Source organism: Microtus oregoni, unplaced genomic scaffold (assembly GCF_018167655.1).
Source record: "Microtus oregoni isolate MIOR12 unplaced genomic scaffold, Mior012 000008F_ref0000371, whole genome shotgun sequence".
NCBI classification, from domain to species: Eukaryota; Metazoa; Chordata; class Mammalia; order Rodentia; family Cricetidae; genus Microtus; species Microtus oregoni.
The window spans coordinates 19295711-19309393 of NW_024543067.1; the positions used below are offsets into that span (position 1 = coordinate 19295711).

Sequence of the window (13683 nt, forward strand, 5' to 3'; positions counted from 1 at the left end):
AATTAACTAAGGACATGAAAGAGCTGTACAGCAAAATCTTTAATACAATAAAGAAATAAACTAAAGAAGATACCAGCTCATAGGGAAATTCTCCAATGCTTACAAATTGGCAGGCTTACTACTGTAAAAAGTCTATATTACTGAAAGGAATCTATAGGTTCAAATAAATCTATTTTAAAAATACCAATGACGTTCTTCACAGAACTAGAAAACACAAATCTTAAATCCACATGAAGCACAAAAAAGCCTCACTAAGCAAGGCAAGTCTATGCAGAAAGATCAGCAGTGGAGATCCTTATCTGCACAAACAAACGAAGTCTTTCAAAGACCTTGATATAGGACTTATAGCTTTCAAAATGCTAAGGGGGAAATAGGTAAACAACTTCAAGATATGGGCATAGGCGAGAACTTTTCAAACAGAACTCCAGCTTGGGAAATAATCCAAAAATATATAGCTAAAGTTCCATAAATTAAAAAGCTTCTGCAGAGCAAAGAAAGTGATCCCCAGGGTGAAGAGACACCCTACCGAAGGGGAGAAAATCCTCGCAGCTACGCATCAGAGATGGGAGGAATGCATATAATGCATAAAGAACAGTGAGACTGAAACGAAAAAGGAATCAAGCTGTCCAACCGATCGATGGGAAAATGGACTGAACAGACCATTCTCAAAAGAAGAAATACAAATGGTTAACAAATATTGAAAATGATCAAAAGAAAAGGAAATGTTTTAGAGTTGCTTCCCATCACAGTCAGAATGACTATCATAAATAAAACGAATAACTGCAAATAGTGGTGAAGATATTGAGAAAGTTTTAGGGGAGGACAAGCGAGTAAAGAAACACAGCTCAGGTGTCAGTGAGGAGGTGTGAGGCTCCCTAAAAATGTACAGGATCATCATATGACCCACATATATGACCCGAGATATATCTAAAGGGCTTTGAGTTAACACACTACAGAGACTGTTTCACATTTAAGTTTATTGCTTCATAATTGACAGTTTTCAGGATATGGAACCTATACATCTGTCAATATTTCAACATATAAAATGGAGTATATGTACACAATAAAATTTTATGTAGCCATAAAGAGAAATGAAATTGTGACATTTTCAAGTAAATTGGTAAATGATTATGTGAAGTGATATGAGCCAGATTCAGAAAGAAAACTGTGACATATTTTTTTCTCAGATGTTGACTTTTGATTTGAGTGGGTACTGTGAAAGGGGAGGAAGAGATCTTAGGGGAACTGCATATAGAATAATATAATGGAAGATATGTAATAAGAAAGCAGAGGAAACCAACTTAGGGGGAGGAAAGAGATCAAAAGGAGGGAGGTAGAGAAATAGAAGAGAATAGCAGGGATGGAGAATGAATTAAAAGTAAAATGTGTGTGTGTGTGTGTGTGTGTGTGTGTGTGTGTGTAAACAACAAATTAAAACAATTACTTCCCTGTATGATAAGAGCATTAAGTCTTTGAAGAACAAAATTGAGGAAGATATTAGAAAACGGAAAGCTCTCCCATGCTCTTGGATAGGTAGGATCTACATAATAAAAATGGCAGTCCTACCAAAAGCAATCTACAGATTCAACACAATCCCATACAAGAAAGGAACTTCTGATGACACCATCATCCCTGACATCAAGCTCTATTACAGAGCTATAGTAATGAAAGACACCTGGTAATGGCATAAAAACAAAGAGGTTAACTAATGAAATCAAAATGAAGATCCTGACATTAATCCAAACATCCAAAACACCTAATTTTTGAAAAAGAAGCTAAAATTATAAAATAAAAAAAAAAGAAAGCATCTTCAACAAATGGTGCTGGCACAACTGGATGTCAACATGTAGAAGAATGCAAATAGATCCATATCTATCCCCATGCAAATGGATCAAAGACCTCAACATAAATCTAGCCACACTGACCCTCATAGAAAAGAAAGTGGGAAGTAGTTTTGAATGCATGGGCACAGAACACCACTTCCTAAATACAACACCAGTAGCAGAGACACTGAAGGCAGCAATAAATAAATGGGACCTTCTGAAACTGAAAAGCTTCTGCAAAGTAAAGGACACAGACAATAAGCCTACTGAATGGTAATAGATCTTCACCAACCATACAGACGACTGATCTCCAAAATATATAAAGAACTCAAGAAACTAGACATAAAAACTCTAATTAACCCAATTAAGAAATGGGGTACAGAACTGATCAGAGAATTCTCAACAGAAGTTCAAATGTCCAAAAGACACTTAAGGTCATGCTCAACCTCCTTAACGATCAGGGAAATGCAAATCAAAACAACTTTGAGATACCATCTTACACCTGTCAGAATGACTAAAATCAAAAACACCAATGATAGCCTATGCTGGAGAGGATGTGGAGTAAGGGGAACACTCATCCATTATTGGTGGGAATGCCAACTTGTGCAACCACTATGGAAATCAGTGTGGCAGTTTCTCAGGAAACTGGGAGTCAACCAACCTCAGGATCCAGCAATTCTACTCTTGGGAATATGCCCAAGAGATGCCCAATCATACTACAAAAGCATTTGTTCAACTATGTTCATAGCAGCACTATTTGTAATAGCCAGAACCTGGAAACAACCTAGGTGCCCCTCAATAGAAGAATGGATAAAGAACACTTTAAAGTTCTACTCAGCAGTAAAATACAATGACATTTTGAATTTTGCATGCAAATGGATGTAAATAGAAAAAAATTACTGAGATAACCCACCCAAAAAGATGAATATGGTATGTACTCACTCATAAGTGGATTCTAGCCATAAACAAAGGACATTGAGCCTATAATTCATGATCCTAAAGAAGCTAAATAAGAAGGTAAACCCAAAGAAAAACATAGTTATTCTCCTGGATATTGGAAGTAGACAAGATTGCTAGGCAAAAGTTGGGAGCATGGGGATGGAGTAGGGGGAGGGGGAGATGGAGAGATAGAAGGGAGAAGGGGAGAATTGGGGAGAGCTTGGGGGAATGGGATGGTTGAGATGGAGGAGGAGTGGATATGGGAGCAGGGAAGAAGATATCTTAATCAATGGAGCAATTTTAGGGTTGGCAAGAGACTTGGCTCTAAAGGGGTTCTCAGGTGTCCAAGGAGATGTCCCCTGCTAGGTCCTTGGGCAGCAGAGGAGAGGGTACCTGAACTGGCCTTATCTCATAGCCACACTGATGAATATCTTGCATTTCACCATAGAACCTTCATCCGGCGATGGATGGAGATAGAGACAGAGAACCACACTGGAGCACTGGACTGAGCTCCCAAGGCCCAGATGAAGAGCAGAAGGAGGGAGAACATGAGCAAGGAAGTCAGGACCGCGAGGGGTGCATCCACCCACGGAGATGGTGGGGCTGATCTAATGGGAGCTCACCAAGGCCAGCTTGACTGGGACTGAATGAGCATGTGATCAAACCAGACTCTCTGAATGTGGCTGATAATGAGGGCTGACTGAGAAGCCAATGATAATGGCACTGGGTTTTGATTCTACTGCATGTACTGGCTTTTTGGGAGCCTAATCTGTTTGGATGCACACCTTCCTAGACCTGAATGAAGTGAGGAGGGCCTTGGACTTCTCACAGGGCAGGGCAACCTGACTTCTCTTAGGACTGGAGAGGGAGGGGGAGGGGGAGTGGGGGGAGAGGGAAGGAAATGGGAGCAGGGGAGGAGGTGGATATTTTTAATAAATAAATAAATTTTAAAAATCATTAATAATTGTATGTATTGAGCCTTCGGGGGAAACATAAAAGGGAGAAAAATGACCCAAGAATGGTTGTAAAGAATCCTGTGTTTGCAGAACACTTTCCTCATTGCCCATGGACTTAGGACAGAGACGGAAGTGATGACGTAGGAGGTGATTCCAAAGGATCTCACAAAGGCCAAGGATCTAGCCCAACAAGGGGCCGATGGGTGCGGAGGTCAAATGACAAACTAACAGATACACACACCCCCAGATACACACCCAGGACCTGGTGCTGGGACAGAGGAAGGAAACCAGATAGATGTCTGACAAGCTTAGAAGAGAAACATACAACAATCTGGATCCCATTTTACAAGCAATAAAAGCCCATGAAATGAGATGATTTTATTATATTTAATAATATCCTGCTTTACTCTTAGCTTTCTTGGGAGTTGCGGTAAGGGCAACGTGACTTCGTTTTCTTGTTCAAATCTTGGCCTCTGCTTTTTTATTTCACTATGCAAGTTCTTCATCCAAATATGCTTCAGATACTAAAACACGAGCTGATGGTTTGAGACTCATGGGAATGGTTAAGATGAGACTGAGAAGACAGTTACTCGTCTGTTAATAATAACAGATCTGGGAAGCACAAATGTCCAGCTGTAACTGCTTGTTTTGTGCTACACCGGGTAAGAGAAAGAGGAAGGTAAACAATGGAGCAAGAACAAGCTTCATTATTTTTACCATTGTGATCTTCTTCCCACTTTAGTACAGAGATTTTCATACAAATGAGCAGGAATTAAGAGGAGTCAATAAATTCAACACAACGTATCCGAGCTTCCGTCACAAGGCCACACAGCTGAAGACAGCGGTGACTCACAGCTCTGCCCCATAGTCATGATTGTGTCTGAGACAGAGCCAGGGTTGGGTACTCCACAGTCTTCCAAGGAGCGTGGAAGCAGAGGTCAGCAAGCCTGCCCACACACGTCTCCACGCATGCTGGCACTGTCCGTGCTTGAGAACACTCGGTGAAGGTCACGGTGTCACACAGCCGGGCCTTGCCTCCTGGAAGACTGCTCTACACACAGAATAGCTGACAGGCCCGCTAGTCTGCTCAGTCATCCTGGGGAAACAGCTTCTGTTTCTCAGTAACTATCAAATTCTTATTACATTTCACACCTTGACTCTTCAGCCCTTCTGCAGTATCGGAAGGCAATATTCTAAGGATTTTCGCTTCTTTTTTCCAAGATCACATTTTTTTCATTCCATGTATTCACATAATCACCAGCTCTTCTTCCTTTCTGCTGCTCATATATGATATTGTATATAATAGGACACTATTTCAAAATAGACTACCAGCCCAGAACGCAGACACTCAGAAAAGTTGTAAATACATCATTTAGTTTACAAGAAATGAGTAAGCAAAAATGACCACTAAATTGGAAGTGTGTGCCTGATAGTGCCTCTCTGTGTGTTTATAGTTTGAGTGTGAAATGCATCTTCTAAACTAATGTATTGAAGATTTTTTTCCCCAATCCACGTTCAGAGTAAAGATTAGATCATTACTGGTGACCCAGTTCACAGACAGAATAATGGCCTCGTGGTGTTACTGGGAGGTGAACATCAAGGGATGAGGCCATGCTGCAGGCACGTGCTTCAGAGGCTGCCAGCATCCAAATCACTCACCTTTTCTCTGCTTTCTGGCTACCCCATGATGCTCTTCTGTGATGTTCTGTGTCATTATTGGCCCCAGAATAAAGCCAAGCGATGGTGGATTGACAATCCTGTGACTGTGGGCACAACCACATCCTTCCTCTTCTAAGTTATTTTAATCAGGTGTGATAGCAGTTACCAAAAGTGACTGACTGGCACAACATGCCCATCTTAGAGTTGCTTCTGAGGGATCTAAGCATGATCATTTCATTAAAAACAACAAATATCAAATGTTGGTATGCTGAGGAGAATGTGACAATAGCCAATGTGGCCTCATCAGACATTCAGAGCTGTAAAAGAGGCAAAGACTGATAGTGTCTGAGCCCAGAAGCCTCACACCAATACGCCGAGGATACAGACCAAGTCCCATCTCCTGCCCACCTATACAGTAAAATCAAAGTGTTTAAGTAGAGAAGCATTCAAGAAAGTTAGCTGAGTCTTCCTATTGTAAAGTTTCACTCACAACATCCCTTCCAATGATACTCTGGTCATGTATGAACACAGCATGGACTTACTGTGTTACAGGGAAGCCCATTCAATCATTTTTAAAATGTATTTATGTTTTTAGCTTATGTGTATTTTACCTACATGTGTATCATACCATGTATGTGTGCCTGGTTTCTACAGAGGCCAGAAGAGGGAGCTAGATCCCCTGAAACTAGCTGGGCAGTTTTTGGCCTCCACATGGGTGCTGAGAAGTGAACCTATATCCTTTGCAAGAGCACTAAGTGTTTTTGACCACTAAGCCAACTCTTCAGGTCATAAAATACTCCTTTTAAATTTTTTTTCTATTATTGTTTATACATTTATTCAGCATGTGATATTCTTTTTATTTTATTTTTTAAAAAAATACAAGCTATTTTTTTCATTTTACATACCAATCCCAGTTCCCACTCCCTCCTCTCCTCTTATTCCCTCCACTCACCCCCCCACACCCTACTCCCATCCACTTTTCAGAGAGGGTAAGCACATTGCTTTGGGGAAGGTCCAAGGCCCTCCCTTCTATATGAAAGCTGAGCAAAGTATTCATCCAAAGAGAATAGATTCCCAAAAATCCAGGACAAGCAGTAGGGATAAGTCCTGGTGCCTCTGCCACACTTTAAAATATCAACATTTTACATAATTTTTTATCTTTAAAACTTTTCACATAATACATGTTATCATATTCTTTCCCCTCCTCTAACTCTTCCTAGGCCCCCAACACCTCCCTACCCATCCAACTTCAGGTTCATCTCCCACTCAAAAAAAAAAACTTTTAAAGCTTTGATTTTACTAAATGTTTCTCTGTGCTTTCAATTTGTTGAGTCTTCTTCATTTATCTAACCAGCATTTACAGAACCACGATATATTTCCATAATCATAAAACACATCTAGAGAGAAACCCACAGTTAAAAACCCAAATGCAACACTGCTCGCTCTCCCTTTGTTCCTGTCCCTCAGCCCTCTGCAGTCTCGAAGCTGCTCACCTGAATCACGCCTCCCAAGAAGGAAACTGCCGCAGCCACCCCGATTCTCTGTAGCTCGAAGTCGGATAAGCCCAGCACGCTGGAGTTGCTCTGTGTGGTGAGATTCCGGCTGCTCTGGGGGACCAGCCTTTCCACAGCATTGGCTGATATCAAGGATGTCAAGGCAAAGGTCCCTGGAAATGAGAATGGTTTAGAGAACGTCCATGTAGACATTCAAAAGTCATTCCATTGTTCCATGAATATTGAAAAGCCAACAAGAGCTATTAGGGATAACTCTACTCCAGTGTACCCCATTTCTCTGCCTTTCCTTCCACCCCACTCCATGAAAGAAACAGTACATCTGACTTACTGCGAGGTCCACCGAGCCACCGTGTCTTTCTGAGTCACACGCTTTTCCTAACTCTCTGAATAGAGAATATTTAAGATGCAGGATTGTGGCCTAGATTTACATTCAACCCTTCAATATATAAAAAATGCCACCTTCAGTACATCACTCTAGGTCTAACTCGCCTTACCCACTAAGTGCTATTTGTACCCAGAGTTTAGGGTTTGAAGAGAACGAGAAGAGGAAAGCTTGAAGACCTTGATGGATAACTACACACCTGCTGTCTAAAATGTAAGGTCCTCTGATTGAAACAAGCTTTCATCTTCCAAGATGGGCCTCAAATTCCAGTCACAACTAGGGAATCCAGTTCTTTCTCACCATGCTATGTGCTTTCTACCTCTAATGACTTCATAATTGAGTACACTTTTTATTTTCATGAACAAAATGCCAGGGCCCATAAATTAATCATGAAAATTCAAATTGCTAAATAAACTAGCACATTCAACATCTTTATACTTTGGCTTCAGGAAGTAATTGTTTTTCAAAGAAATATGAACTCAGAGCAACTGTGCTTTCTTCCACTGGGCCTGCACAAGAATGAACCTGTTAATGGCCAACCACAGATGGTTGGGGGACTCAAGAAGCTTTGATGCCCTTTTATTTTGCTAGTGAACATTGATGAACTATGGGAGTTGGGGAATCAGTGTTATCATTTGGACAACCATTGGTGAACTCCCTATGCTCCAACAGAGAATTCCAAGCTCACACTGTTGGTTACAATTATATATGTTACATCTTAAAGCAAAAACTTGAATATGAAAAAAAGATTTGCAAAGAGAGTGTTGATAGGGAAGAAAAGGAGACAATGAAAGGTGGAAGGGCAAGGAGTGATCACATTGTTTACGTGGATGAAAATGTCAAGGAACAAATTTAATTTTTAAAATGATTCATATAATGTCTTATTAGCTTTAGCAATTTGGTATTGCATTCCAAACACCTCACGGGGAGGCGAAAATTCATGATAAGTTGCTTGTCTTTCACAAAAGTACATTGGACCCTTAAAAAAGTTTCAGGAAACATAAATCTCCCACCTACACTAAAATATGATCAAATAAAAGAGAAATATGATTTGTATGTTAAATATTGTGGGCATCTTTAAAGATTCAATGACCCTTGTAGTAAGATCACAGGAAGGTTCCAAAAGTCATTTTCTGGTTCCCCTGTCATTTATATCAGGGTGGAAAGCATCACCTGTTTATTACCAGCGCTGATGACTAGTATTAACTAGCTTTCAACCAATCGCAATGCTGGCAGGCTCTGAGAAGTACAAATTTAAAAACAGGATGCCACCCACATTTACTGTACAGTAGAATGCCTGTGAAGTCTGCAAAAGGTGTGTTTTGACATATCTGTAGCTGTTAATAACTTACTAAATAACTTTTTAGTTATAGAGTCTAAATAAATGATAATTTTGAAACTATGCAACCAGCAGAATATCTACAGCAAGTACCTATAAAATGCAATGGCTTATGTAATTATACTTTTCAGGATTATTAAATTATGTATTTTTTAATTTGTTGTTTTGATACAGGAGTTCACTCTGTGATCCAGACCAACCTAGAACTCACCATGTACCTCAAGCAGGGCTTGAATCTGTGGTATTTCTTAGAATCCCACAGAAGCCTCCCACGTGCTGGGATTCTGAAGGCTAACTACCACACATGACGTTAACTACTAGACTAATTATGGTCTATTGGGAAAGTCTGTTTTGCCTTTTTCTTTTATCTTGTGTCAAAAAGAAGAAATGTCTGTGAAGTCAGTTCTAAAACCTTCTGCTCTTTCTTGCTACAGACATACTTAAATGCTCTGTGACAAAGTTAGAAGGCAGAACAACTAAAAAACAATAAAGTATCTGTAATTCCAGCATCCCAGAGGTCGAGTTAGGAGGATCATTAGTGAAACCTTGCTTTAAATAATTAAAAAGTGAAGAAAATTATTAATTCATTCTGTGGTTTTCTCCTTTTTATCTATCTGGAAGAAAACTCTAATTCAATGAGTATTCTAAAACATTTTGTTGTCTAGAAAGAAAAAAAAAGAGAGAGTTTGGGTTTCATACTTGTGTAAGCTGTATGTCTGTGATTTTAATCTGTGTTGTCATAAGAAACTTGCTGAGGTTTTTTCCTAGTTCACCTGAAATATATATAATACAAATTAATGTTCACCTAAAAGGTGGCATTAAGACAAGAACATGTAAATTCTTGAAGTGTACATATTGCTCTGAGCTATACACATATATACAAACAGACGTATGTGCATGTGTACACATGCACACATATGTACTAAATATGTATTTTGTATATAGTTGTATGCCTCATAAAAGTAGAGATACATTTTGAGAATTCACTGTGGCCAGTTCCACTGCTGTGGGTACATTATAACGCACTACCCAGACGACTCCAACATGATGCCCAATGTGATATGACATGATGAACAGTTTGATGTGATATGCTATTTTCATTGGCTGAAATATGTCATTATGTAAAGACGTGTGTGTGTGTGTGTGTGTGTGTGTGTGTGCAAGCACATGTATGTAAAACTTTTTGTGAAAATGCCAGTTCTAATCCAGCATGTCTGAAGTGGACCCACCCGTATGTCTGCTTCCCTAACTAGCTCCCTCAGAATATTGTTGCGCAGAGGACTTCTCAGGTGGCAAGTCTAAAATGACCGCCAACGTTTGCTCTCTCACTCATAGAAAAGGTTAATGATATAAAAGCCAAATTTACACAAGTACAAATCATTTTATGAAAAAAAGCATATATTTCAGTGTGATAATAAAAAATATGACCTCCCAAGATTTCTATCCCAATCTTCAGAATCCAGAAGGACGCATGCTCCGTGGCAAGAAATAATAAATGCAGCAGGCAAAATTAAGCTCACTACTAGGCTGGTCTTAAAAATGCAATTATCTGTCTGGCTGTCTGGAGACAGCCGGCACAATCACAACTCCTTGTAACTACAGAAGACAGAAGCAAGAGAGCAGGGCTGGGCAGATCTGAAGATGCTCCCACGGAAAGGCCAGGGGCTCCAGCAATGCAGGACGCTTCTAGAAGACAGAGAAGTCAGGGAAATGAGCTGAAGCTGGCGAAAAGAAGCACGGCCTCACTGACTGCTCCTTTGGGGTCTGGAAGACCTAGTCAGAGCACGGACCTCCAGAACTGTGGACTTCCTTTGTTCCAAGCCACTCATCCCGTGATGATCTCTGACAGTAGGAAGCGATACAATCAATAACAACTGGCCACAGAAGACAGGTTGTAAGAGTTGTGCCCAGAGGCCGAGATCTCACACAAAATGAATGGCTATGTTTGCAAATATTTTCTGCTAAAAAACATTTTGTTGTTAGCTGAATACTTAAGATTAAGGTGTCTTTTTATAATAGGAAAACCCAATAAATGCTGCATTAATATAAGCAAGTGTTAAGTTAAACACAATATACTAATTGTGGAGCTCTTGCTATCATAAGAAATGGGGGAGTCATCTTATTTAAAAAGTAACAAATAGAGTTTCAAAACTGTGTTCAGGGTCATGCAGGTGATCACACATGGCACATGTGCTTAGGTGGAGCTCACACGGAAATGCAGCCCATACTGTCATCAGAATAATCATGACCGACCACCCTCTGTGTTCATTCTTGTGTTGTTCAGAAGTGCAGAAGGAGGTAGGATAAGATACACCAATTAAGTCAGGCGGTGGGGGTGCACGACTTTAATCTCAGCACTCAGAAGACAGAGGCAGGTGGATCTCTGAGTTCAAGACCAGCCTGTTCTACAGAGTGAGTTTCAAGACAGTCAGGAACACACACAGAGTATCCTTACCTTAAAAAAAAAAAAGATACAAGAACCAAAGAAATACACCCAAAATATTTTTCAATATTTGAGAAACTATTTTCTTGCAAATTTTTATATTCTCTTATTCCATTGTAAATTCAGCGATACTTCTATTTTCAGTTTCTTTCATAACACAGGAATATGGCACTCAATCATAGTGTGTATCTGATAAATAAACATACCTCACATATATCAGTAGGGTAGAAGAGTTTTGGACGGTAATTAGGAGTTGATAATCACCTTGAGTCCCTTTTGTTAGCTATGTGAGAACATATAACTAAACATAGACAGTGATTCTTACCTGTAGCAACATGGTGTCCCATTCCAAATATGGCATAAATGATGGCTGGAAACAAAGATCCATATAAACCAAACACTGGGTGCACAGATGAGAGGATAGCGAAGGAGAGCCCTGTGGAGAAGTCCAGAGTAGTTAGGACCCTCGTGTCCCAGGATACAGCACACAATAAAACAGGAACTGATGGGACTTAAGTCAGAATGAGTATTTTCATTATTCTACTCATCAGCAAAATGAGTACTAGCAGTATTATCCTAATCAAGGGGAAATTGCTCATCCATTCATGTGCATATTTCAATTCTCAAAACCATGTGCTTTTGCACTACGGCTTTTTCTCTTGACTGCAGAGAAGTAAATGGCGATTTGGAGAACCTTCTCAGTGAAAATTCCCATGATAATGTTGAAGCCAGGCATCTCTAGGCACACTCGGATTTTAGAAGCATCTTCACATGCCATTTTATTTGTGCAATAGCGTCGGTGGAGTAGGCAGGAACCGGAGTTTTACCACTGGACATAAGAGAAGTCTGAAGTGGCTAGGGGCCTGGGCTTGAGGCACAAGCATAACTTAAAGCTAGCAGGGGGCTGCCTGGTGGACAAGCTATGGTGAGTACAGGAACATGGCCGAGAACAACCCTGTCCACTTTCCACTGACTGAATGCTAGACCGTATGCCAACTGGAGGTTTTACAGTGGCAAAACATTCAACTTTGGTTACATAAAGTGCATACATAAAGTATAACTCACAATCATTCATCTTTATTTTTCATGGGTACAACTGTCTACACAGTTTGTATGTTACATCTACATAGAAAATTTTCCCATTGCTGCTTAAATGACCATTGATGGTTTTAATGATACCAACACAAGTTCACTAAGATTTCCTGTCTGCAGCTGTTCTTGGCATCAGATCCTACCGGGGAAGATTCTGAGAGTCCATTTGAGTTTAATATTGAGCATTAAATTGGACAATAATGATATATTAAAATATGTGGAAGTTCTACCAATGCTTCCTTTGTAAAGCTTGATTATTGGTGATGGAATTTCTAAGTCTGATGAAAATGTATTAGAGAAGGGCCAGCAGCAGAAAGGGCACTGGTGTTTCATAGAACAGAGTGGGGTGGGGTACCATCAGGCTGGTGGGAAGAACCCCATTCAGGTGCAGTTCTGGAAGCCAGGTTGGCATTGGAAAGCTAAATGTCCCCAACTGTATCAATCAGCCCGTCTCAGTAGCTTCCACACAAATGACTTCGTAAGAAGAACGGTGTTTACGTCAATCCCATGGAGGACTTGCAAGCAATGACCACTTGTTATTTCCAGAGTATGTTTTAGTCATCCACTTCACCAGAGCAGGAGAAGCAGTGGGTGGCACCGTGTTTGCCCAGAATGGCTCTGAGTTCACTCTCTATGGGAATGGGGAGTGGCCAGATAATAAAAGAATAAAATAATGTGGCCATGTAAACCAGGTCACTCTAATCTTTTAAATTAGTAGAGGTATGAAAGGGAAGGGCACGAGGCATGTTTAGCAGAAACGCTTCAATCTTTTTGGTGACATCAAAGGATGCTAGAGCCTGTGGTCTGGCTGACAGGATCTCAGTGTAAACCATTTGGGCCATATTTTCACTACTATCTGCAATGAGCAAACGTGAGCGTTGAGCTAGAGTAGTTAGTTTCCTCTCCCGCCTTCTGGATAATCACCTCTTGATTAAAAACCTAATTAGAAGAACATTTGCCTTTCTCTTTAGTTTAACCCAAATAAAACATGTAACAGAAAGAGGCGGGAGAGCTCGTTTCAGAGCTGGAAGGATGGTGCAGTGGTCAAGAGCACTGGCTGGTCTTGCAGAGGATCCAAGGTTCATTTTCACCACCCACACTGGGCAGCCCACAAATGCCCACAACTCTAGCTCCAAGGAATTTGATGCCCTCTTCTGGCCTTTATGGTCACAACACACATATGCACATACACACACACAGAGATTCAGACACAGAATTTCTTTAAAAAATCTTTTTTTACAAAAAAGCTTCTCTGTACCCCACACATATATGAACTTAAGAAGGGAATAATCATAGAAAATATGTCTCAAAATAGTGTGAGGTTATTTGCTTCCTTGTTTTTTACTCTGCTTCATTGTTTGTGGAAGCTCGTTGAACAAGGCAATGTCTCTGGTTCCTCATATTGAATGCTGAGATAAGAGGCATGCATGGCTGTGCCCAATTTAAGATATTTTTAAAAGATCATAAATCTATAAAGTAAATATTAAATGTCATTTTTGTTGGCATTATTCTTCTTATAGAAGAATAACCTTGAAG

At 40.2% G+C, this 13683-nt stretch overlaps 1 protein-coding gene across 3 annotated transcripts in view; it reads right to left on the reverse strand.

The window, feature by feature from the left end:
• The window catches only part of Slc26a7 (solute carrier family 26 member 7), a 104958-nt gene that overhangs the window by 68272 nt on the left and 23003 nt on the right, over positions 1-13683 (reverse strand). For all 3 annotated transcript variants that reach the window (XM_041657369.1, XM_041657367.1, XM_041657368.1), the window contains exons 3-4: positions 11381-11491; positions 6871-7043 (exon numbers count right to left, since the gene is read on the reverse strand). In XM_041657369.1, the coding sequence (XP_041513303.1) occupies positions 6871-7043; positions 11381-11491 (284 nt within the window). The remainder of the gene's footprint in view (positions 1-6870; positions 7044-11380; positions 11492-13683) is intronic.